The sequence below is a fragment of the Panulirus ornatus genome, chromosome 9 (assembly GCF_036320965.1).
Source record: "Panulirus ornatus isolate Po-2019 chromosome 9, ASM3632096v1, whole genome shotgun sequence".
Taxonomy (NCBI): Eukaryota; Metazoa; Arthropoda; class Malacostraca; order Decapoda; family Palinuridae; genus Panulirus; species Panulirus ornatus.
In genome coordinates this window covers 35,437,418-35,464,843 of record NC_092232.1, presented here as the reverse complement: position 1 = coordinate 35,464,843, position 27,426 = coordinate 35,437,418, and the positions used below count along the sequence as shown (strand labels likewise).

General features: G+C 40.5%; 1 protein-coding gene across 2 annotated transcripts in view; it reads right to left on the bottom strand.

Annotated features, from left to right (window-relative positions):
• Window positions 1-10,766: 10,766 nt before the first annotated feature.
• ArgRS (arginine--tRNA ligase-like protein) overlaps window positions 10,767-27,426 on the bottom strand; it is a 108,257-nt gene continuing 91,597 nt past the window's right edge. For both annotated transcript variants that reach the window (XM_071665009.1, XM_071665010.1), the window contains exons 13-15: window positions 23,058-23,164; window positions 17,779-17,942; window positions 10,767-11,008 (exon numbers count right to left, since the gene is read on the bottom strand). In XM_071665009.1, coding sequence (XP_071521110.1) covers window positions 10,838-11,008; window positions 17,779-17,942; window positions 23,058-23,164 — 442 coding nt within the window. In that variant the 3' untranslated portion in view covers window positions 10,767-10,837. The remainder of the gene's footprint in view (window positions 11,009-17,778; window positions 17,943-23,057; window positions 23,165-27,426) is intronic.

Sequence of the window (27,426 nt, the reverse complement as noted above, 5' to 3'; positions counted from 1 at the left end):
TGGGATGAAGAAGTAAGATTATTAGTGAAAGAGAAGAGAGAGAGGCATTTGGAACGATCTTTGCAGGGAAAAAATGCAATTGAGTGGGAATGGATAAAAAAAGAGACAAAGGTCAAGAGAAAGTGCAAGAGGTGAAAAAGAGGGCAAAAGAGAGTTGGGTGGAGAGAGTATCCATTAATTTTAGGGAGAATAAAAAGATGTTCAGGAAGGAGGTAAATAAAGTGCGTAAGACCAAGGGAGCAAATGGGTACTTCACAGTGAATGGGCTATATGGGAGGTGATAACAAGTAGTGGTGATGTGATGAGATGGCGTAAGTATTTTGAAGGTTGTTAAAAATGTTTTTTAAAGATAAAATGGCGGGTATAGGGTCTTGGCCCGAGGGGGGTGGAAAAGTGAGAGGGGGGGAAAAAATGTTTTGGGAAACAGAAAAGGTATAAAAGTTTTAAGGAAAATTTTAAACCCCCGGAAAGGCGCATTTTGGTTTGGTTTTTTTGAAAATTGGAATTTTTTAAAAAAAGGGGGGAAAAACTGTATTGCTTTTGGAAAAGTTATTTAATGTTTTTAATGACTCATGGTGGGGTTTCCGGGGTTTGGAAATTTGCTTGCATAGTGCCATTTTTAAAAAGGGAAAAGGGGGAAAAGATGAGTCCCCAAAATTTTCAAGGAATAAGTTTTTTGAGTATTCCGGGGAAATTATGGGGGAGGGTTTTTAATTAGATGAAGGCAGAAACAGAAAATCAGAATTGGGAAAAACATGGGGGGTTTCAGAAGGGGAAAAAAATTTTGGTTTGGGTGTTTCCCTTTGAAGAATGTATTTTGGAAATATTTAAAAAAACAAATGGATTTGTATTTTACATTTATGGATCGGAAAAGGGCATAGATAGAGTTTAAAAAAGCTCTGTGGAAAATTTAGAATATATGGGAGGGGGAAAGTTGTTAGAAGCAGTGAAAATTTTTTAAATGGGAGGATGTAAGGGGAAAGTGAAACTTTAAAGAAGGAAAGTAAAAGGGTTTTTTCATGGAATTTTGGGTTTCGGCAGGGTGTTGATGTCTCCCATGGTTTTTTTAATTTTTTAAAGGGAAGGGGGGTTTTTTGGGAAAGTAAAATGCAAAGTTTTGGAAAGGGGGGAAAAAGAATGAAGTCTTTTTGGATGAAGGCGGGGAAGTAAATCATTTTTTTTTTCGCTGAGATAAGGCAGGTGGTGATTAAATTTAAAACTGCAGAAAGCTGGTACTGATTTGGTAAAGTGTGTGAAAAAAGGGAAATTAAAAATAAATTGAAAAAAGAAAAAGGTTTTGGGTACGTGGGGTTAAGGGAAATTAAATTGGGGGGTAAGTTTTGAATGGAAAAAAAACGGGGGAAAAAAATTTTTTAATATCGGGAGTGATCGGGCACCAGGGAACCAGGGAAGGGGAAAAGGAAATCATAGGGGGGGGAGGGGCAAAAAACCTGGGAGCCTTGAAAATGTGGGGAAAGTCAAGACATTATCCAAAAGAAAAAAGGGGGTATTTTTGAAGGAAAAAGGGTTCCAACAATGTGTTGGTTGCAAGGCGGGGGCTATGGAAAGGGGTCGCGGGGGGGGAATGTGCGGGAAATGAGATGTTTGAGGACAATGTTGGGGGGTGAATTTTTTTGAAACCATAAGTTATTTAAGGGGAAAAGAAAATGTGTGGAAATAAAAAGAGCGTGTTTAGAGAGCAGAAGAGGGGGTTTTGAAAAAGGTTTTGGGCCCCATGGAAGAATAAATGAGGAAAAATTGACCAAGAGGGTATATGTGTTTGGAGGGGAGGGAACGAAAGTGGGGGACCAAATTTTTTGGGGGAAAAAATGGATGAAAAAGATTTTTTTGATCGGGCCTAAAAAAGCAAAAGGGGGAAAAAGGGGGCAAGGGAAAAGAGGTTGGGGAAATTGGGATCCGGGGGTGTGGTATTAACCCGGGGGTTGGGAAAACCCGGGGGTTTTCCTGGGTTGGAAATTTATTTTAGCATAATTAAACGTATTTTTTGGGGTAAAACCATGGGGGGGGAAAGGCCTGTGGGGGGGAGGGTAAAAAAGGGGAATTAAAATTCCGGGTGTTTTTTTACGGGTTGGGTTTTTTATTTTTTACTTTGTTTTTTAAAAGGGGGGGGTTGGGGATTTCTTTCGTCCCGTTTTTTTGCCTACCTTCCAAAAAGCGGGGGAAAAGCGAAAAAACAAAAAAAAAAAAAAATATATATATTATATATTAATATAAAATTAAAAATTTTAAATTTCCCTTGGGGTTTAATATTGGGAAACCCTTGTAAAATGATGGGGGGGGAGGGGGGGTGGGAAATTCCCTCCCACCCAAAAAAGAAAAGAATTCCCTGAGGAACCCCAAAATTTGTTTTGGAAAAACAAGCGGGGAAAATTTGGGTTTTTTTTTTTTTTTAAAATTTAAAAAATTTTAAAAAATTATAGTGTTGGGGAAATTTAAAAGCAAAAAATGAGTAATGTGCATTGAGGGGAAAAATTGGGAAAACATGGGGTGGGTTCCCGTGTTTGTAAAAAGGAAAAAGGTGAAAGCTTGTAATTTATGTGCTGAAAAAGGAAATGGTTTATTGGGAATAAACCCGGTTTAAAAAACAAATTTACATAAGTTTAAAAACTTTTGAAAGGGGGGGGGGGGGGGGATGGGCCCAAAAGCTTTTTGGGGTTTCGTGTTAAAATTTAAAAGGGGGTGAAAAGAACTTTTGGATTTTAATTGCCCGGAGGTTTCCCAAATTAGGGGTTCGATCATTTCCCTTTTGGGAGGTTTAAAGGGGAAATTTTAAGGGGTTTTCCCGAAAAAAGGGGTGAATGTTGGGGTGAAGAGGGTGGTGAGAGTAAGTGAGTTTGGGGAAGGAGACTTGTGTGAGGAAGTACCAGGAGAGACTGAGTACAGAATGGAAAAAGGTGAGAACAATGGAAGTAAGGGGAGTGGGGGAGGAATGGATGTATTTAGGGAATCAGTGATGGATTGCGCAAAGATGCTTGTGGCATGAGAAGCGTGGGAGGTGGGTTGATTAGAAAGGGTAGTGAGTGGTGGGATGAAGAAGTAAGATTATTAGTGAAAGAGAAGAGAGAGAGGCATTTGGACGATTTTTGCAGGGAAAAAATGCAATTGAGTGGGAGATGTATAAAATAAAGAGACAAAGGTCAAGAGAAAGGTGCAAGAGGTGAAAAAGAGGGCAAATGAGAGTGGGGTGAGAGAGTATCATTAAATTTTAGGGAGAATAAAAAGATGTTCTGGAAGGAGGTAAATAAAGTGCGTAAGACAAGGGAGCAAATGGGTACTTCAGTGAAGGGCGCTAATGGGGAGGTGATAACAAGTAGTGGTGATGTGAGGAGATGGAGTAAGTATTTTGAAGGTTTGTTGAATGTGTTTGATGATAGAGTGGCAGATATAGGGTGTCTTGGTCGAGGTGGTGTGCAAAGTGAGAGGGTTGGGGAAAATGATTTGGTAAACAGAGAAGAGGTAGTAAAAGCTTTACGGAAGATGAAAGCCGGCAAGGCAGCAGTTTTGGATGGTATTGCAATGGAATTTATTAAAAAAGGGGGTGACTGTATTGTTGCTGGTTGGTAAGGTTATTTAATGTATGTATGACTCATGGTGAGGTGCCTGAGGATTGGCAGAATGCGTGCATAGTGCCATTGTACAAAGGCAAAGGGGATAAGAGTGAGTGCCCAAATTACAGAGGTATAAGTTTGTTGAGTATTCCTGGGAAATTATATGGGAGGGTATTGATTGAGAGGGTGAAGGCATGTACAGATCATCAGATTGGGGAAGAGCAGTGTGGTTTCAGAAGTGGTAGAGGATGTGTGGATCAGGTGTTTGCTTTGAAGAATGTATGTGAGAAATACTTAGAAAGCAAATGGATTTGTATGTAGCATTTATGGATCTGGAGAGGGCATATGATAGAGTTGGTAGAGATGCTCTGTGGAAGGTATTAAGAATATATGGTGTGGGTGGCAAGTTGTTAGAAGCAGTGAAAAGTTTTTATCGAGGATGTAAGGAATGTGTACGTGTAGGAAGAGAGGAAAGTGATTGGTTCTCAGTGAATGTAGGTTTGCGGCAGGGGTGTGTGATGTCTCCATGGTTGTTTAATTTGTTTATGAATGGGGTTGTTAGGGAGGTGAATGCAAGAGTTTTGGAAAGAGGGGCAAGAATGAAGTCTGTTGTGGATGAGAGAGCTTGGGAAGTGAGTCAGTTGTTGTTCGCTGATGATACAGCGCTGGTGGCTGATTCATGTGAGAAACTGCAGAAGCTAGTGACTGAGTTTGGTAAAGTGTGTGAAAGAAGAAAGTTAAGAGTAAATGTGAATAAGAGCAAGGTTATTAGGTACAGTAGGGTTGAGGGTCAAGTCATCTGGGAGGTAAGTTTGAATGGAGAAAAACTGGAGGAAGTAAAGTGTTTTAGATATCTGGGAGTGGATCTGGCATCGGATGGAACCATGGAAGCGGAAGTGAATCATAGGGTGGGGGAGGGGCAAAAATCCTGAGAGCCTTGAAGAATGTGTGGAAGTCGAGAACATTATCTTGGAAAGCAAAAATCGCTATGTTTGAAGGAATAATGGTTCCAACAATGTTGTCTGGTTGCGAGGCGTGGGCTATGGATAGAGGGGTGCGCAGGAGGATGGATGTGCTGGAAGTGAGATGTTTGAGGACAATGTGTGGTGTGAGGTGGTTTGATCGAGTAAGTAATGTAAGGGTAAGAGAGATGTGTGGAAATAAAAAGAGCGTGATTGAGAGAGCAGAAGAGGGTGTTTTGAAATGGTTTGGGCACATGGAGAGAATGAGTGAGGAAAGATTGACCAATAGGATATATGTGTCGGAGGTGGAGGGAACGAGGAGAAGTGGGAGACCAAATTGGAGGTGGAAAGATGGAGTGAAAAAGATTTTGAGTGATCGGGGCCTGAACATGCAAGAGGGTGAAAGGCGGGCAAGGAATAGAGTGAATTGGATCGATGTGGTATACCGGGGTTGACGTGCTGCCAGTGGATTGAATCAGGGCATGTGAAGCGTCTGGGGTAAACCATGGAAAGCTGTGTGGGGCCTGGATGTGGAAGTGGAGCTGTGGTTTCGGGCATTGTTGCATGACAGCTGGAGATTGAGTGTGAACGAATGAGGCCTTTGTTGTCTTTTCCTAGCGCTACCCCACACACATGAGGGGGGAGGGGGATGGTATTCCATGTGTGGCGAGGTGGCGATGGGAATGAATAAAGGCAGACAGTGTGAAATATGTGCATGGGTATATATGTATGTGTCTGTGTGTGTATATATATGTGTACATTGAGATGTATAGGTATGTATATTTGCGTATGTGGACGTGTGTGTATATACATGTGTATGGCGGTGGGTTGGGCCATTTCTTTCGTCTGTTTCATTGCGCTACCTTGCAAACGCGGGAGACAGCGACAAAGCAAAATTAATAAAAAATATAATATATATATATATATATATATATATATATATATATATATATATATTATCCCTGGGGATAGGGGATTAAGAATACTTCCCACGTATTCCTTGCGTGTCGTAGAAGGCGACTAAAAGGGGAGGGAGCGGGGGGGCTGGAAATCCTCCCCTCTCTTTTTTTTTTTTTTTTTTTTTTTTTTTTCTCCAAAAGAAGGAACAGAGAATTGGGCCAGGTGAGGGTATTCCCTCAAAGGCCCAGTCCTCTGTTCTTAATGCTACCTCGCTAACGCGGGAAATTGCGAAGTTTAAAAAAAAAAAAAAAAAAAAAATATATATATATATATATATATATATATATATATATATATATATATATATATATATATATATATATAGTGATGGGTGATTTGAATGCAAAGGTGAGTAATGTGGCAGTTGAGGGAATAATTGGTATACATGGGGTGTTCAGTGTTGTAAATGGAAATGGTGAAGAGCTTGTAGATTTATGTACTGAAAAAGGACTGGTGATTGGGAATACCTGGTTTAAAAAGCGAGATTTACATAAGTATACGTATGTAAGTAGGAGAGATGGCCAGAGAGCGTTATTCGATTACGTGTTAATTGACAGGCGCGTGAAAGAGAGACTTTTGGATTTTAATGTGCTGAGAGGTGCAACTTGAGGGATGTCTGATCATTATCTTGTGGAGGATAAGGTGAAGATTTGTATGGGTTTTCAGAAAAGAAGAGTGAATGTTGGGGTGAAGAGGGTGGTGAGAGTAAGTGAGCTTGGGAAGGAGACTTGTGTGAGGAAGTACCAGGAGAGACTGAGTACAGAATGGAAAAAGGTGAGAACAATGGAAGTAAGGGGAGTGGGGGAGGAATGGGATGTATTTAGGGAATCAGTGATGGATTGCGCAAAAGATGCTTGAGGCATGAGAAGAGTGGGAGGTGGGTTGATTAGAAAGGGTAGTGAGTGGCGGGATGAAGAAGTAAGATTATTAGTGAAAGAGAAGAGAGAGGCATTTGGACGATTTTTGCAGGGAAAAAATGCAATTGAGTGGGAGATGTATAAAAGAAAGAGACAGGAGGTCAAGAAAAAGGTGCAAGAGGTGAAAAAGAGGGCAAATGAGAGTTGGGGTGAGAGAGTATCATTAAATTTTAGGGAGAATAAAAAGATGTTCTGGAAGGAGGTAAATAAAGTGCGTAAGACAAGGGAGCAAATGGGAACTTCAGTGAAGGGCGCAAATGGGGAGGTGATAACAAGTAGTGGTGATGTGAGAAGGAGATGGAGTGAGTATTTTGAAGGTTTGTTGAATGTGTTTGATGATAGAGTGGCAGATATAGGGTGTTTTGGTCGAGGTGGTGTGCAAAGTGAGAGGGTTAGGGAAAATGATTTCGTAAACAGAGAAGAGGTAGTAAAAGCTTTGCGGAAGATGAAAGCCCGCAAGGCAGCAGGTTTGGATGGTATTGCAGTGGAATTTATTAAAAAAGGGGGTGACTGTATCATTGACTGGTTGGTAAGGTTATTTAATGTATGTATGACTCATGGTGAGGTGCCTGAGGATTGGCAGAATGTGTGCATAGTGCCATTGTACAAAGGCAAAGGGGATAAGAGTGAGTGCTCAAATTACAGAGGTATAAGTTTGTTGAGTATTCCTGGTAAATTATATGGGAGGGTATTGATTGAGAGGGTGAAGGCATGTACAGAGCATCAGATTGGGGAAGAGCAGTGTGGTTTCAGAAGTGGTAGAGGACGTGTGGATCAGGTGTTTGCTTTGAAGAATGTATGTGAGAAATACTTAGAAAAGCAAATGGATTTGTATGTAGCATTTATGGATCTGGAGAAGGCATATGATAGAGTTGATAGAGATGCTCTGTGGAAGGTATTAAGAATATATGGTGTGGGAGGCAAGTTGTTAGAAGCAGTGAAAAGTTTTTATCAAGGATGTAAGGCATGTGTATGTGTAGGAAGAGAGGAAAGTGATTGGTTCTCAGTGAATGTAGGTTTGCGGCAGGGGTGTGTGATGTCTCCATGGTTGTTTAATTTCTTTATGGATGGGGTTGTTAGGGAGGTAAATGCAAGAGTTTTGGAAAGAGGGGCAAGTATGAAGTCTGTTGTGGATGAGAGAGCTTGGGAAGTGAGTCAGTTGTTGTTCGCTGATGATACAGCGCTGGTGGCTGATTCATGTGAGAAACTGCAGAAGCTGGTGACTGAGTTTGGTAAAGTGTGTGAAAGAAGAAAGTTAAGAGTAAATGTGAATAAGAGCAAGGTTATTAGGTACAGTAGGGTTGAGGGTCAAGTCAATTGGGAGGTAAGTTTGAATGGAGAAAAACCGGAGGAAGTAAAGTGTTTTAGATATCTGGGAGTGGATCTGGCAGCGGATGGAACCATGGAAGTAGAAGTGGATCATAGGGTGGGGGAGGGGGCGAAAATCCTGGGAGCCTTGAAGAATGTGTGGAAGTCGAGAACATTATCTCGGAAAGCAAAATTGGGTATGTTTGAATGAATAGTGGTTCCAACAATGTTGTATGGTTGCGAGGCGTGGGCTATGGATAGAGTTGTGCGCAGGAGGATGGATGTGCTGGAAATGAGATGTTTGAGGACAATTTGTGGTGTGAGGTGGTTTGATCGAGTAAGTAACATAAGGGTAAGAGAGATGTGTGGAAATAAAAAGAGCGTGGTTGAGAGAGCAGAAGAGGGTGTTTTGAAATGGTTTGGGCACATGGAGAGAATGAGTGAGGAAAGATTGACCAAGAGGATATATGTGTCGGAGGTGGAGGGAACGAGGAGAAGTGGGAGACCAAATTGGAGGTGGAAAGATGGAGTGAAAAAGATTTTGTGTGATCGGTGCCTGAACATGCAGGAGGGTGAAAGGAGGGCAAGGAATAGAGTGAATTGGATCGATGTGGTATACCGAGGTTGACGTGCTGTCAGTGGATTGAATCAGGGTATGTGAAGCATCTGTGGTAAACCATGGAAAGCTGTGTAGGTATGTATATTTGCGTGTGTGGACGTATGTATATACATGTGTATGGGGGTGGGTTGGGCCATTTCTTTCGTCTGTTTCCTTGCGCTACCTCGCAAACACGGGAGACAGCGACAAAGTATAATAATAATAATAATAAAATATATATATATATATATATATATATATATACGTGTATGTCGGTGGGTTGCGCCATTCTTTCATCTGTTTCTTTGTGCTACCTCGCTAATGTGGGTAACAGCAACAAAGTATAATAATAATGTTCTGAAGGAGTCATGTGGGGAGTAGTCATCCTTCTCGAAGGCTCAGATTGGGGTGTCTACATGTGTGTGGATGTACGTATATGTGCGTGTGTGGGCGTTTATGTGTATACATGTATATGTGGGTGGGTCAGGCCATTCTTTCGTCTGTTTCATTGCGCTACCTCACTAATGCAGGAGACAGCGACTAAGTATAATAAATGAATAAATAAATGTTCACCATTTTCCAAGTCAGCAAGGTAGTGCCAGAAATGGAGTGAAAAAGAAGAACAGGGAGACCAAACTAGAGTTGGATGGATGGAATGAGAAAGATTTTGAGCAATTGGGGCCTGAATGTGCAAGAGGATGAAAGGTATGCACAGGATAAATTGGAACAATGTGGTATATTGGGGTCAACATGCTGTCAATGGACTGAATCAAGCTTTTCTTTGTCTGTTCCTGTCACTACCTCCCTAACACTGGAAATAGTGATCAAGGATGATTCTTTTTTTTTTTACATATTTGTTCGCCATTTCCCAAGTCAGCAAGGTAGTGCCAGATGTGGAGGGAACAAAAAAGATCGAGACCAAATTGGAGACGGAAGGATGGAGTGAAAAAGATTTTGGGCAATCGGGGCCTAAACATGCAGTTGGGTGAAAGGTGTGCTGGGACAAATTGGGATGATGTGGTATACTGGCATCTACTTGCTGATAGTGGACTGAACCAGGGTATGTGAAGCATCTGGGGAAAACCATGGGAAGGTCTGTATGGCCTGGTTGTTGACATGGAGCTTTATTTTCAGTGCATAACACATGAGAGCTAGAGAATGGATGTCAGCAGATGCAGCTTTTCTTCATCTGCTCCTGGTGCTACCTCCCTAATGCAGGAAACAATGATCAAGCATAATTTTTTTTAAATATATGTTCACCATTTCCCAGGTTAGCAAGGTAGCACCAGGAAAAGAAGAAAAAATGGCCTCATGCTCACATCTGCAATCAAACTGTCATGTATAAGGCACTGAAGATTTTTTTTTTTTTTTTTGTCGCTGTCTCCCGCGTTTGCGAGGTAGCGCAAGGAAACAGACGAAAGAAATGGCCCAACCCACCCCCATACACACTGAAGATAAAGCCAACTATTCACAACCAAACCCCACAAACCCTTCCATGATTTTTCCCTGTATGCTTCATATGCTCTGGTTCAGCTCACTGACAGCATGCCATTCCCTGCAATTCACAGTGCTCCGGTTTGCTTTGTTCACACTGAAGTTCATACTGTTCCTTGTACAACATCTGACTAAACATCAGACATTTGCCACTTCTTTGAGTTTCCTATTTGTCAAAATCTCTTAGATCCAACAATCTTCATAGTTTAATTCTTGTTTTATTTTGCTAATTCTGGAACAAAGTTTAGTAACTTACTTTAACACTGGCCTTAGCAAAAAGTAAAAAAAAAAAAAGGTTTTCTTTCCCATTGTTGCATTAGTTTTACTATTGGAAAATACCCTAAAGGTAACACATGATTTTGGCAATATAGGTGGTAAAGAGGGCAATCATAATTAATCCACCATGGTAATGATTAAATGTATGAGAGAGTTAACAATTGTCTATCTGTCTACATTTGTGACACCCATTCCCACTGGGAAATCCCTCTAGTGGTTGGACACAGCAAAAGAGCCTCTATAACTGGTGAACTCCATTGTTGCTTCTCAGCCTTTAATGTCTCACCCTTAACAGGCTACTGGCAGAGGACAACTCTAGGTCAGTGCTTCCAGAGGCTCCTATCTAATGTTCCTACCTACTACTTCTACCTAATCTGCCTCCCTAATGTTCCAGCCTACTACATTTACCTAGTCATCCTGCCTAATGTTCCTACCTGTGATTTCTACCTAATGTTCTAATGTTAACAATTATCCTAGGTAACTTTCATTTATTTTTCTGTGAATGGTCCGAGATGAGTCATTTTTGTTGAAGTAGTCAGAAAGAAGCAGTTAACTTCCTAAATCAAGAACAAGTGTCTTGTCTGTAAAGGTACTTAGAATTAGTGGTGAGACTTTTCTTGAAAGTAAACTACAATCATTTATCTATGTACTAAATTCATGCATTACTCAGAGGTATAAGAAATTTCTTTCATAAAAACTTTCTTTTATTCTCTATATTCATTTACAGAGATAATATCTCCATGGGTAATTACTTCACATTCTTTCAACTGTTTTAATGCCAAGAATGGCAAAGCACTTTTCCATGACTGTAGCAGTTGCTTCACACAGCATTAGGCGACCCATATTTATTTTGACAATCTTCCCAGTCTCATCTTTCTCGACACAATAGCAGTTGTCGTAGAATTCTGTAAACACCGATGAAATCTGTGAAAAGGAAACGTGACTTTTAACCCTTGTGTGCAATCTATGGAAAGGAAACGTGACTTTTAATCCTTGCATACAATATCAAGAAGCTTGCAAATGAAAAATGATTGCTTCTTCCTAGGTGTGTACTGCAATATCTAAAACTAAGTGTATATGTATCTAATTATCTATCAATAATCTGGTGCAATCTTGGACATCACCTAAAACTAACTATTAATTTTCATTGAGTACACGAGCCTTAACCCTATAGCATGCTATAACAAAAATACCTTCTAAAATCTATTTTAAATATCAAACTAATTCACACAATTTTCCAAATGAATGAAAGTATATGGTAAAATTTTAAAAACTGCCTTCTACAAGAATTTTTCTTTTTCTAAATGGGCATGGTTCCAGATGAAGGTGGGTCTTTGGCATGGGTGTGTGATATCACTATGGCTACCCAATTTGTTTTTGGATGGGGTAGAGAGGTAAGCAAATGCATGGTCCTTGGAGAAATAGGCAGGTATGCATCCGCAATGAGGAAGGGGCCTGGGAAGTGAGTCAGTGGTTGTTCCCTGATGACAGGGTACTGGTGGCATATTAGAGTTGGTGTCTGAGTTTGGAAGAACGTGTGAAAGAAAGTTGAGATTAAATGTGAATAAAAGCAAAGTTATAATGTTTAGCAGTGCTTAGCGAAGGGTTAGTTTAGGCATGCGTCTGAGAGGAGAACTTGGAGGAAGTGAAGTGTTTTAGATACCTAGGATTAGACATGGCAACAATTTGTTCAGAACTGTACATGAATCTTAGAGTGGGTGAGGAGTCAAAGGTTCTAGGAGCAATGAGGGATGTGTAGAAAGATAGGTCACTATCTGGAAGGGCAAAAATGAGCATAACTGAAGGTATAATAGTCCTAACAATGTTGTTTGCATCCATTCCATGGGATATAGATGGAAATGTACAGAAGAGGATGACTGTGAAGGAAATTAAACGACTAAGGATATATGATGTGAGGGGGATGATCGAATAAGTAATGACAGGGAAAGACTTTTTTTTTTTTTTTTTTTTTATACTTTGTCGCTGTCTCCCGCGTTTGCGAGGTAGCGCAAGGAAACAGACGAAAGAAATGGCCCAACCCCCCCCATACACATGTATATACATACGTCCACACACGCAAATATACATACCTACACAACTTTCCATGGTTTACCCCAGATGCTTCACATGCCTTGATTCAATCCACTGACAGCACGTCAACCCCGGTATACCACATCACTCCAATTCACTCTATTCCTTGCCCTCCTTTCACCCTCCTGCATGTTCAGGCCCCGATCACACAAAATCTTTTTCACTCCATCTTTCCACCTCCAATTTGGTCTCCCTCTTCTCCTCGTTCCCTCCACCTCCGACACATATATCCTCTTGGTCAATCTTTCCTCACTCATTCTCTCCATGTGCCCAAACCACTTCAAAACACCCTCTTCTGCTCTCTCAACCACGCTCTTTTTATTTCCACACATCTCTCTTACCCTTACGTTACTCACTCGATCAAACCACCTCACACCACACATTGTCCTCAAACATCTCATTTCCAGCACATCCATCCTCCTGCGCACAACTCTATCCATAGCCCACGCCTCGCAACCATACAACATTGTTGGAACCACTATTCCTTCAAACATACCCATTTTTGCTTTCCGAGATAATGTTCTCGACTTCCACACATTCTTCAAGGCCCCCAGAATTTTCGCCCCCTCCCCCACCCTATGATCCACTTCCGCTTCCATGGTTCCATCCGCTGCCAGATCCACTCCCAGATATCTAAAACACTTCACTTCCTCCAGTTTTTCTCCATTCAAACTCACCTCCCAATTGACTTGACCCTCAACCCTACTGTACCTAATAACCTTGCTCTTATTCACATTTACTCTTAACTTTCTTCTTCCACACACTTTACCAAACTCAGTCACCAGCTTCTGCAGTTTCTCACATGAATCAGCCACCTGCGCTGTATCATCAGCGAACAACAACTGACTCACTTCCCAAGCTCTCTCATCCCCAACAGACTTCATACTTGCCCCTCTTTCCAAAACTCTTGCATTTACCTCCCTAACAACCCCATCCATAAACAAATTAAACAACCATGGAGACATCACACACCCCTGCCGCAAACCTACATTCACTGAGAACCAATCACTTTCCTCTCTTCCTACACGTACACATGCCTTACATCCTCGATAAAAACTTTTCACTGCTTCTAACAACTTCCCTCCCACACCATATATTCTTAATACCTTCCACAGAGCATCTCTATCAACTCTATCATATGCCTTCTCCAGATCCATAAATGCTACATATAAATCCATTTGCTTTTCTAAGTATTTCTCACATACATTCTTCAAAGCAAACACCTGATCCACACATCCTCTACCACTTCTGAAACCACACTGCTCTTCCCCAATCTGATGCTCTGTACATGCCTTCACCCTCTCAATCAATACCCTCCCATATAATTTACCAGGAATACTCAACAAACTTATACCTCTGTAATTTGAGCACTCACTCTTATCCCCTTTGCCTTTGTACAATGGCACTATGCACGCATTCCGCCAATCCTCAGGCACCTCACCATGAGTCATACATACATTAAATAACCTTACCAACCAGTCAACAGATACAGTCACCCCCTTTTTTAATAAATTCCACTGCAATACCATCCAAACCTGCTGCCTTGCCGGCTTTCATCTTCCGCAAAGCTTTCACTACCTCTTCTCTGTTTACCAAATCATTTTCCCTAACCCTCTCACTTTGCACACCACCTCGACCAAAACACCCTATATCTGCCACTCTATCATCAAACACATTCAACAAACCTTCAAAATACTCACTCCATCTCCTTCTCACATCACCACTACTTGTTATCACCTCCCCATTTGCGCCCTTCACTGAAGTTCCCATTTGCTCCCTTGTCTTACGCACTTTATTTACCTCCTTCCAGAACATCTTTTTATTCTCCCTAAAATTTAATGATACTCTCTCACCCCAACTCTCATTTGTCCTTTTTTTCACCTCTTGCACCTTTCTCTTGACCTCCTGTCTCTTTCTTTTATACATCTCCCACTCAATTGCATTTTTTCCCTGCAAAAATCGTCCAAATGCCTCTCTCTTCTCTTTCACTAATACTCTTACTTCTTCATCCCACCACTCACTACCCTTTCTAATCAACCCACCTCCCACTCTTCTCATGCCACAAGCATCTTTTGCGCAATCCATCACTGATTCCCTAAATACATCCCATTCCTCCCCCACTCCCCTTACTTCCATTGTTCTCACCTTTTTCCATTCTGTACTCAGTCTCTCCTGGTACTTCCTCACACAGGTCTCCTTCCCAAGCTCACTTACTCTCACCACCCTCTTCACCCCAACATTCACTCTCCTTTTCTGAAAACCCATACAAATCTTTACCTTAGCCTCCACAAGATAATGATCAGACATCCCTCCAGTTGCACCTCTCAGCACATTAACATCCAAAAGTCTCTCTTTCGCACGCCTGTCAATTAACACGTAATCCAATAACGCTCTCTGGCCATCTCTCCTACTTACATAAGTATACTTATGTATATCTCGCTTTTTAAACCAGGTATTCCCAAAAGACTTAGGAAAGACTTAGGTGTGGTAATAAGGGTATGGTTGAGAGAATTAAAGAATGTGCTGAAATGGTATGGACATACAGATAGAATGAGTGAGAAAAGATTGACAAAGAGGATGTATATGTTCAGAAGCAAAGGGGACATGAAGATTGGGGGAAATCAAAATGGAGATGGAGGGATGGAGCAAAATAGATTTTGAGTGCCTGTGACTTGAACATGCAGGAGGGTGGAAGGTATGTATGGAAAATAGTGAATTGGACCAATGTGTCATATAGGAGGCAAAATGATGTCATGGAACTAAATAGGGGCATATGAAGCAGCCAGGGGTAACAATGGAGAGGTCTGTGGGGCCTGGCTTTGGACAGAGGTCTGTGATTTTGGTGCATTACACATGAATGGTAAAGAATGGAAGTAAACAAAAGAGCTCTTTTCTTTGGCTGTTCCTGAAAGTGCCTCACTGCTGCAGGAAAAGGTAAACAAGTATCAAATAAAGAAAGTTCAAACACTAGGCTTTAATTTTTTTTACATATATAACATCTATCTACATTCAAACACGAGGCTTTAATCTTTTTTTACATATAACATCTATCTACATCTCTTGATGCCTTTTCTGACTGGAACTTCCTCAAAGGGGTGGCCACAGCAACAGTCTCCATAACTAAAGAACTTCAGAGCCACTTCTTAGTCTTCAGTGCCTCACCCTTAACTGGCCACTGGCAGAGGGCAAGTCTAGTGCAGTGTTTGCAGAGGCTCCAACCTAATGTTCCTAAAGACTACTTTTATCTAATGCTTCGACCTTCTTCTGCCTAAGGTTTCTACCTAATGCTCCTAACTAAATGTTCCTACCTACTACTATCTACTGCTTCTACCAATTTGCCAAAAGGCAGGACTAGCACATAGTGCTCACCACAGGAAAATCTAGTGTTACCAAGAATGAGCTACATGAGTAAAGTGTTGTCAAGTGTTACATATGGCAAGAAGAGACTGTATGTCTGTGGACAGAATGCCAGTAATCCACATGTTAGTGAGGAAGAAAGAAAAGACAGCTACCTAGGTCAGAGGCGTGCAACTTAACATACTCTGGCACAGGAGATGAGGTGAACCATAAGTGAGTGGGGAAAAGGTCATGGGTGCACTGAGGAGTTTGTGGAAAGAAAGGTCACTGTCAGAGAGGGCAAAGTAGGGTATGTTTGATGGTATGGAAGTTACAATAGTGCTGTATGGATGTCAGTCATGAGCCCTATATGCAAAAGTGCAGAAGAGGCTGAATGTACTAGATATGAAATTCATGGGGGCATTATATGGTGTGAAGTAGGTTGACTGAGTAAGGAATGACTTTGTGAGAGAAAGAAGTGGCAGTCAGCAAAGTGTATGTGAGACAGCTGAGCAGGGTGTGCTGAAATGGTTGGGATATATGGAGAGGAATAAAGAGAATGAATGAGTAATATTGACTAAATGGTGGAAACATGGGTAGGAAGACTATGGATGAGATGGACTGAGAGACACTGGAGGTAAATAAAGACAGTTGACAGACAAGATGCCAGATGCTTGCATCTGTTCAGAAAGATGCCTCACGTTGGTGTTGTCTACACAGGTCAATATATGTATTTGGTGTCATATATTGGGAGAAACAACACCTTCTATGCTCTTGTCTACTGGATATGATTAACAATATACCTGAAATCCTACACAATTTACATCAGGATAATGATTTTCAGAATATAAGTTACCTGAGTTGACACAGGGAAATTATTACACAAACACTCATCTCAAGGAATTAATGAACAAAGAAAATGAGCACGACAGTAAAGAAAAGTGGTCACATGGAATGTTACAAGGTAAAGAAAGAGAGTGTAACTGGAAAGGGAGGTCAAATTTATCGTATGAATTATCAAGGAATGGGTCTTCCCAGCATAGTTAGAGCAAAGTTCTGTAGTTTGGATGGTTATACAGAAAGTGAGTATCTATGTTGAAAAGGCTGATGATGAGTAAAAACAGAAAGGGAAGTTTCAATATTCTATGATGTGCCTAAAAGATTGTGGAAAGTTCATATAAATACTTGCATTGTGGAAATAACGCTAGAGTGTGAATACATGATTGAGTTACTTGTCTGAAATATAAGTGGGAATGTACTAAGGCAGTGAAATGTCACAACAGTGGTTCAATATTTCAGCGATGAAGGAATGAATGTGGTCAGTAATCAGAATGCTTTAACCCATTTACAGCCAGTGACACATATACTTACATCTGTATCAACTATAAGTATTCTTTTCCTATTTTTCTTTTTTGAGGCAAAAATCTGAAATATTCAGGCACAGAACGTGCTTCAAGGTTACTAATGCTATCCATCAGTTAATAATCAAGCTCACCATGAAGTGCAAACATCAGTCGAGTATTATGTCTCAAATGGTATAGTCATAAACAATCACTTAACCTGATAAACAGTTTTGTTTGATAACTCGCAGAATTAAATTTGCGATGACAGAGACGTGTCATCCAGACTTAGAGGTGAGAGGATAAAAGAAATACTATGGCTACTGTCGACCTAAATACACCTCAATGATTCAGTAAAAGTAATAAGCCTATTGTAAAAACTAATGAAGTGAAAAAACATTACGGTCTGATAAAGACATAACATTTGGGGAAATTCCTTCATGTAGTACACAACACAGTGCAACACCTGTAGATGAAACAGGCTCTGCAGACCACAAGACCTAGAGGAGCAACCTTACACCCCATTTGCACAAAACGTGTCTGACTTACCTTGCCTTTCATGACCTTCTTCTATACACTTTGTTGTATATTTCATTTCATTCATTTAATGTATTTCATACATAGTTCTTTGCATGACAATGGGAGTTCATTATTACCATAGTACACTGAGAGTTAATTGATTATGAAGATGATCAAGCGATCATTTCTACCTAACTATTCATTATCATTATGCCATTTCCAATTCAGTCAGGTGGAACAGGTACATACAAACTCCACAAACATCACTGAGAGAACTAGCTTATACAAGCTGTTACCATAAAGACTAATGCCATTGGATGAATCTTCCTTCATTGCAATTTGTGAATAACTATCATCCACCTACTCACATAAAACAAAATTACAATCAGCACAGTAATTTGGTCTTACCTCATAAAGGTATTCACAAAGTGGGTGAAGATACAAATCTTCTGTGATTCGAACTACAACATCAGGAAATTTGAGGATTGTACGAGCCAACTTCCACTCCTTTTCATGATCCAGGTCAATTGGCTTCTTTGCTTCAGCTACAATATCCTCTCGGTTCACACCAGCTGTTTAAGAAAGTCTTCATTCAATAAGAATATTTCCAGTCTATTCAACCAAAAAGATCTAAAACTTCTACATTTGGAATAACCTATACACATTACTAACATATACAAGAAATATATATATGTTCACCAATAATACTGTGCCTGCACATGAAATAAGAGTATATATGAAATACAAGTCGAGTTTTGAGTGAAAAGAAAGTAGCATATACGGATCTAGAGAAGGCATATGATACAGCTGATAGAGATGCTCTGTGGAAGGTATTAAGAATATATGGTGTGGGAGGCAAGTTGTTAGAAGCAGTGAAAAGTTTTTATCGAGGATGAAAGGCATGTGTGTGTGTAGGAAGAGAGGAAAGTGATTGGTTCTCAGTGAATGTAGGTTTGCGGCAGGGGTGTGTGATGTCTCCATGGTTGTTTATGGATGGGGTTGTTAGGGAGGTAAATGCAAGAGTTTTGGAAAGAGGGGCAAGTATGCAGTCTGTTGTGGATGAGAGAGCTTGGGAAGTGAGTCAGTTGTTGTTCGCTGATGATACAGCGCTGGTGGCTGATTCATGTGAGAAACTGCAGAAGCTGGTGAGTGAGTTTGGTAAAGTGTGTGAAAGAAGAAAGTTGAGAGTAAATGTGAATAAGAGCAAGGTTATTAGGTACAGTAGGGTTGAGGGACAAGTCAATTGGGAGGTAAGTTTGAATGGAGAAAAGCTGGAGGAAGTGAAGGGTTTTAGATATCTGGGAGTGGATTTGGCAGCGGATGGAACCATGGAAGCGAAAGTGAATCAGGGTGGGGGAGGGGGCAAAAGTTCTGGGAGCTTTGAAGAATGTGTGGAAGTCGAGAACATTATCTTGGAAAGCAAAAATGGGTATGTTTGAAGGAATAGTGGTTCCAACAATGTCATATGGTTGTGAGGCGTGGGCTATGGATAGGGTTGTGCGGAGGATGGTGGGTGTGCTGGAAATGAGATATTTGAGGACAATATGTGGTGTGAGATGGTTTGATCGAGTAAGTAATAATACGGTAAGAGAGTTGTGTGGTAATAAAGAGAGTGTGATTGAGAGAGCAGAAGAGAGTGTTTTGAAATGGTTTGGTCACATGGAGAGAATGAGTGAGGAAAGATTGACAAAGAGGATATATGTGTCAGAGGTGGAGGGAACGAGGAGAAGTAGGAGACCAAATTGGAGGTGGAAAGATGGAGTGAAAAAGATTTTGAGTGATTGGGGCCTGAACATGCAGGAGGGTGAAAGGCATGCAAGGAGTAGAGTAAACTGGAACGATGTGGTATACCGGGGTCGACGTGCTCTTAATGGATAGAACCAGGGCATGTGAAGCGTCTGGGGTAAACCATGGAAAGTTCTGTGGGGCCTGGATGTGGAAAGGGAGCTGTGGTTTTGGTGCATTATTACATGACAGCTGGAGACTGAGGGTGAATGAATGAGGCCTTTGTTGTCTTTTCCTAGCGCTACCTTGCACACATGAGGGGGGAGGGGGTTGTTATTCCATGTGTGGCGAGGCGGCGATGGGAATAAATAAAGGCAGACAGTATGAATTATGTACATGTGTATATATGTATATGTCTGTGTGTGTATATATATGTGTACATTGAGATGTATAGGTATGTATATTTGCGTGTGTGGACGTGTATATATATACATGTGTATGTGGGTGGGTTGGGCCATTCTTTCATCTGTTTCCTTGCACTACCTCGCTAACTTGGGAGACAGTGATTGAGTATAATAAATAAAAAATATATAGTTTACATAAATTACTCTTCCCTAGCATCTCATAATTTAATCTTTCCTTTGCCATTCTCTCATTTTCCCAAAAGTCATTCTTAGAACATAAACTTTTTTCTATATCCGGTGGGGTGGCAATGAGAATGGATGAAGGCAAGTATGAACATGTACATGTGTATATATGTATATGTCTGTGTATGCATATGCATGTATACATTGAAATGTATATGTATGTTTATGAGCGTGTGTGGGCGTTTATGTATTTACATGTGTAAGTGGGTGGGTTGGGCCATTCTTTCGCCTCTCCTTGCGCTACCTCGCTAATGTGGGACACAGCGATTAAGTATAATGAATAAATAAATAAACAGTTTACAGTTTACATAAATTACTTTTCCCTAGTGTCTGGGAATTTAATCTTTCCTTTGCCATTCTCTCATTTTCCCAAAGTCATTCTTAGAACATAAACATTTTTCTATACCTAATCACTTCTCTCTCCTTTGTCTGGTAACACCTAGAATAAATGAACAAATGACTCATCTACACTGAATCCAAGAGCCTGCCATCTACAGCCAAACCCCTAACATTATTCCATGGTTTACCCTTGCTTCAAGTACACATCACCCCCTGTCCCCATTATACCACATCAGCAGAATTATATTATCCTATGTATACTGCTCACTCTCCTGAATGTTCAAACCCCATTATCCACGAAGTCTCCTTCATTCCATCCTTCCATATCCTTCTCAGTCTCCCTTTCCCTTTGATTCCTCCAATTCTGTTCCTTCACTCATCCTCTTAGTGTTTCTTTACTCATCCTCTTCATGTGTCCAAACACATTAATATTTCAACACTTCCACCTTATTCCTTTCTTTTGCATCCAAGCTTAAGACACATCTATATAACACTGGTGGGGTTACTATACCTACGAAAATATCAACCATAGCCCTGACATAATGACCTCCCATACACTCCTTAATGCAACTAGGACCTTGCTCATTCTCCCACCTCATGGTTCCCTTTAGCTCTCAAGGCTCTGTCCACTGTCACATTCACTCTCAAGCACCTAGAGAACTTCACTTCCTCCAAGGTTATATGGGGATAGATTCATCTGATTTCACTCAAAGTAATGGTTACAAATTTATGGGCAAACATCTTACCTCATATGAGGTAATTTCCTAAACAGGATTGTTAACATGTAGAAAGATTTACCAATTAAGGTAACTGAAAGTAATAACATAGATATGCTTAAGAACAAACTTGAAAAATATTTTGCTTAAAATCCATAAATCATATTACTTATGCCTCCTTAGCTACATGAAAAATTTACAGTACTTTCCTATTCCAAATATATAGAAGGAGAGAATGTTATCTTGGAGAGCAAAAATGGGTACATTTGAAGGAAGAGTAGTTCCAACAACATTCTATGGATGTGAGGCATGGGCTATTGACAGGGTTGTATGGAGGATGGTGGATATGTTGGAAATGAAATGCTCGAAGACAATGTGTAGTGTGAGGTGTTTGATCGATTAAGTAATGAAAGAGTAAGGGAGATGGAGGGAAATAAAAAGAGTGTGGTTGAAAGAGCAGAAAAGGGAGCGTTGAAATGGTTTGGACATATGGAGAGAATGAGCTAGGAAAGGCTGACAAAGAGGATGATGTCAGAGGTGGAAGGAAAAAGGAGAAGTGGGAGACCAAACTGGAGGTGGAAGGATGGAATGAAAAAGATTATGAGTGATCAGGGCCTGAATATGCAAGGAATAGAGTGAATTGGAACGATGTGGTATACTGCGGATGATGTGCTGTAAGTGGACTGAACCAGAGGATGTAAAACATCTGTGGGGCCTGGATGTGGATAGGGAGCTGTGGTTTCTGTGCATTACACATGACAACTAGAGACAATGTGAACGAACGTGGCCTTTTATGTCTGTTTCCCTGGCACTACCTCACTGAAGCAGGGGGTAGCGATGCTGTTTCCTGTGGGACAGGGTAGTGACATGAATGGATGAAGGCAAACAAGTATGAACACGTACATGTGTATATATGTATATGTATGTATATGTGTATATGCTGATATGTACATGTATGTATATGTGTATATGCTGATATGTACATGTATGTATATGTGTGTGTGTGGGCGTTTTATGTATATATGTATATGAGTGGATGGGCCATTCTTCGTCTGTTTCCTGGTGCTACCTCACTGATGCGGGAAACAGTGATCAAGTATCATAAATGAATAAAAAATCTAATATGTAGTTATCTAATACCCTTACCACACTGATCTGTGAGTTTCATATCTCTTTCTCTAACAAAAACCGGCCTTGAAGGAACCCAATGGTCTGTTGCTATTGAATAGTCAATTTCATTATACTTCTCAAAAACCACAACTGTTTCACATAACTGACTCTCTTTATCCATGAATTCACATAAATTCTTCAAAGCAAATATGTGGTCCAAACATTCTCTTACCTCTCCTGAAGCCACACTGCTCCTCCTCAATCATCACTTTCCAGACTAAAGCCTCTGTATTTCAAGATTTCACTTTCTCTCCCTTGCCTTCTACATGCATTCTGGGACACCTCAGGCACCTTACTTTGGGTCACATAAATAGTGAATAGTCAAACTAACTAATTAATATCACTATTACTACTCTCCTTGAGATACTAAAGTGCAATCCCATCCACTCCTGATGCTATGCTAACTTCCATCTTATGTTCAGCCTTCATCACTTCTTCCCTTTTTACTATAACACTTGCCAGGGCCCTCTAACTCAGCATGCCAAACAAACCATATCTGCCACCCAATCATCTAACACAAGGGTTCTCAAACTGCAGGTTGCGACCAATTGGTATGTCGCAAAAGGGGCTCAGATGGGTTCTGGAATGATTTCAAAAATTGCACAAGAAGTCTCTATGTTGAGAGAACAAAATAAAAATGTTTTATAAATGTATTCATTCATAGTGAGGTTGTCCTAATGAGAGGCTATTTTTTGATAAAATGATGATGAAGCATACAGAGTATGCTTGAATGATTCACTTTTCTCTGATAATGGGTTACAGTTACACAGAAAAGCTTGGGGAGGATTGTTGAATATCAAGTAATGGTGGATTAGGGAAAAACAAACACCCCACTTAAGTGAATCATGAGTCAAAAATGTTTGAGAATCACTGATCTAAAATAGTCAAAAGTCCTTTTAAAGTACTTACCCAATTTTTTTCTTTTTTTTTAAATTCAACCTTTTTTTTTTTTTTTTTCTAAATGATGAAATTTCAGTTTTTTCCTTTCCTTTTTTCAAGAGACTTTAATAATGACAACATTAATACCTTAAATGGTATACCAATGGAAACTGAGAATATATATATACACCATATGGTATTTAAGAAATACCTGTTCTAGCAATTGAACGTATCCTTGTAAGAGCATACAACAGGTACGCTGCAGTATTGCCCCTGAAGTCCAGCATCCGATCAAATGAGAACACATAATCTCGTGACCTAAAAGTAAAAACAAGAAATTAAGAGGGCATAAAAAGACTTACAAAATCTGTCTATAATATTGAAAAGTCTGTACAAATTAAGCTATCTCATGTACCACTTCTATTTTGGTATTGTAAATTCCTGGCACAAAAGTGATGGGACATAACATTCTAAGATCACTCTGTATGGGAAGAAATGGAAGTATGGGGGTAAAATTCAATAAGAATGATAATGGAAGACAGGTAAAGACAAGTGTAATGATGAAGTTGAAAGATGTCATGCAAAAAGGAAAAATGGGTCAATTGAAAAATTTGATGACTGGGGAAAATTCTAGTGTAGTGAGCAGGAAGCTTGCATAAATGACTTTGTGTCTCATCTTTGAAATAAGGATGTGAAAATCAAATCTATGAGAAATTCTTCCCACATATTCCCCGCATGTTGTACAAGGCAAATAAATGGGGTGGAAGCGGGGAAAGGGGGCTGGAAAGCCTCCCCTTCTTGTATTTCAATTACTAAAAGGGGAAAAAGAAGGAGTCAAGCGAGGAGTGCTCATCCTCCTCAAAGGCTCAGATTGGGGTTTCTGAATGTGTATGGATGTAACCAAGATGAGAAGAAAGGAGAGATAGGTAGTATGTTTAAGGAAAGAAACCTGGATGTTCTGGCTCTGAGTGAAACAAAGCTCGAGGGTAAAAGGGAAGAATGGTTTGGAGAAGTCTTGGGAGGAACGACAGGGGTTGCTGAGAGGACAAGAGCTAAGGCTAAGGAAGGAGTAGAATTACTCTAGAAGCAGGACTTGTGGAAGTGTGAGATAGAGTTAAAGAAAGTAAATTCTAGACTGACGGTGGTAAAACTGAAAGTGGATGAAGAGAGATGGGTGATATTTGGTGCTTATGCATTTGGTCATGAGAGGCAAGTGTTTTGGGAGCAGCTGAGGGAGTGTGTCAGCCGTTTTGATGCATGGGTGATGGGTGATTTTATTGTGAAGATGAGTAATGTGGCACCTGAGGGTATAACTGATGTACATGAGGTATTCAGTGTTGTGAATGGAAATGGCAAAGAGCTTGTGGATTTGTGTGCTGAAAATAAATTAGTGATTGGGAATACCTGGTTTAAAACGAGAGATATACATAAGTATGAGTATATGAGTAGGAAAGATGGTCAAAGGGCATTACTGGATTATGTGTTAATTGATAGGCATGCAAAAGAGAGACTTTTGGACATTAATGTACTGAGAGGGGCAACTGGATGGATGTCTGATCATTATCTTGTGAAGGTGAAGTTGAAGATTTGTAGCAGTGTTCAAAAAAGAATAGAGAATGTTGGGGAGAAGGGAGAGGTGAGAGTAAGTGAGCTTTAAAAGGAGACTTGTGTGAGTAAGTACCAGGAGAGATCGAGTGTAGAATGACAAAAGGCGAAAGCAAATGATGTGAGGGGAGTGGGTGAGAAATGGAATGTATTTAGGGAAGCAGTGATGGCATGTGCAAAAGATGTGTGTGGCATGAGAAAGGTGGGAGGTGGGTAGATTTGAAAGGGTAGTGAGTGGTGGAATGAAGAAGTAAAGTTGAAAGTGAAAGAGAAAAGAGTGGCCTTTGGATGATACCTACAAGGAAGGAGTGCAAATGACTGGAAGATGTATAAAAGAAAGCGGCAGGAGGCCAAGAGGTAAATGAGAGTTAGGGTGAGAGACTATCATTAAACGTTAGGGAGAATAAAAAGATGTTTTGTAAGGATGAAATAATGTGTGTAAGATGAGAACAAAAGGGAATGTCGGTGAAGGGGACAAGGTGGGAAGTAATAACAGGTAGTGATGATGCGAGTACTTTGAAGGTTTGTTGAATGTGTTTGATAACAGAGTGGCAGATGTAGGGTGTTTTGGTTGTGGTGGTGTGCAAAGTGAAAGGGCCTGGGAGAATGGATTGGTTAAGATAGAAGAGGTAAAGCTTAGCAGATGATGAAATCCATCCAGGTGGCAGTATTACATGGTACTGCAATAGGATCTACTAAGAAAAGGGGAGACTATGTTGTTGATTGATTGGTAAGGATATTCAATGAATGTAAGGATCATGGTAAAGTGCCTCAGGATTGGCGGAAGGCAAGCATATTGCCATTGTACAAAGGCAATGGGGATAAAGGTGTGTGTTCAAACTACAGAGGCATAAGTTTGCTGAATATTCCTGGGAAATTATATGGGAGGGTATTGATTGAGAGGATGAAGGCATGTACAGAGCATCAGATTGGGGAAGAGTAGTGTGGTTTCAGAAGTGGTAGAGAATGTGTGGATCAGGTGTTTTCTGTGAAGAATGTGTGTGTGTGAAATACTTAGAAAAATAGATGGATGTGTAAGTAGCATTTATGGATCTGGAGAAAGCATATAATAGGGTTGATAGAGATGCTTTGTGGAAAGTCTTAGAGTATATGGTGTGGGAGGTAAGCTGCTAGAGGCAGTGATAAGCTTTTATCTAGGGTGTAAAGGTGTAAGGAGTAGGAAGAGAAAGTGAATGTTTTCTAGTGAAGCTCCATCTGTTGCAGGGGTTTTTGATGTAGACAGATCCATAAATGCAACACAAAAATCTGTTTTTCTAAGTTTTTCTAGCATACATTCTTCAGAGCAAACACCTGATCCACACATCCTTTACCACTTCTGAAACCACACTGCTCCTCCCAAATCTGATGCTCTGTACATGCCTTCATCCTCTCAATCAATACCCTCCCAAACAATCTACCATGTATATTCAACAAAAATGCAAGGGAAAAAATGCAATTGAGTGGGAGATGTATAAAAGAAAGAGACAGGAGGTCAAGAGAAAGGTGCAAGAGGTGAAAAAAAGGGCAAATGAGAGTTGGGGTGAGAGAGTATCATTAAATTTTAGGGAGAATAAAAAGATGTTCTGGAAGGAGGTAAATAAAGTGCGTAAGACAAGGGAGCAAATGGGAACTTCAGTGAAGGGCGCAAATGGGGAGGTGATAACAAGTAGTGGTGATGTGAGAAGGAGATGGAGTGAGTATTTTGAAGGTTTGTTGAATGTGTTTGATGATAGAGTGGCAGATATAGGGTGTTTTGGTCGAGGTGGTGTGCAAAGTGAGAGGGTTAGGGAAAATGATTTGGTAAACAGAGAAGAGGTAGTGAAAGCTTTGCGGAAGATGAAAGCCGGCAAGGCAGCAGGTTTGGATGGTATTACAGTGGAATTTATTAAAAAAGGGGGTGACTGTATTGTTGACTGGTTGGTAAGGTTATTTAATGTATGTATGACTCATGGTGAGGTGCCTGAGGATTGGCGGAATGCGTGCATAGTGCCATTGTACAAAGGCAAAGGGGATAAGAGTGAGTGCTCAAATTACAGAGGTATAAGTTTGTTGAGTATTCCTGGTAAATTATATGGGAGGGTATTGATTGAGAGGGTGAAGGCATGTACAGAGCATCAGATTGGGGAAGAGCAGTGTGGTTTCAGAAGTGGTAGAGGATGTGTGGATCAGGTGTTTGCTTTGAAGAATGTATGTGAGAAATACTTAGAAAAGCAAATGGATTTGTATGTAGCATTTATGGATCTGGAGAAGGCATATGATAGAGTTGATAGAGATGCTCTGTGGAAGGTATTAAGAATATATGGTGTGGGAGGAAAGTTGTTAGAAGCAGTGAAAAGTTTTTATCGAGGATGTAAGGCATGTGTACGTGTAGGAAGAGAGGAAAGTGATTGGTTCTCAGTGAATGTAGGTTTGCGGCAGGGGTGTGTGATGTCTCCATGGTTGTTTAATTTGTTTATGGATGGGGTTGTTAGGGAGGTAAATGCAAGAGTTTTGGAAAGAGGGGCAAGTATGAAGTCTGTTGGGATGAGAGAGCTTGGGAAGTGAGTCAGTTGTTGTTCGCTGATGATACAGCGCTGGTGGCTGATTCATGTGAGAAACTGCAGAAGCTGGTGACTGAGTTTGGTAAAGTGTGTGGAAGAAGAAAGTTAAGAGTAAATGTGAATAAGAGCAAGGTTATTAGGTACAGTAGGGTTGAGGGTCAAGTCAATTGGGAGGTGAGTTTGAATGGAGAAAAACTGGAGGAAGTGAAGTGTTTTAGATATCTGGGAGTGGATCTGGCAGCGGATGGAACCATGGAAGCGGAAGTGGATCATAGGGTGGGGGAGGGGGCGAAAATTCTGGGGGCCTTGAAGAATGTGTGGAAGTCGAGAACATTATCTCGGAAAGCAAAAATGGGTATGTTTGAAGGAATAGTGGTTCCAACAATGTTGTATGGTTGCGAGGCGTGGGCTATGGATAGAGTTGTGCGCAGGAGG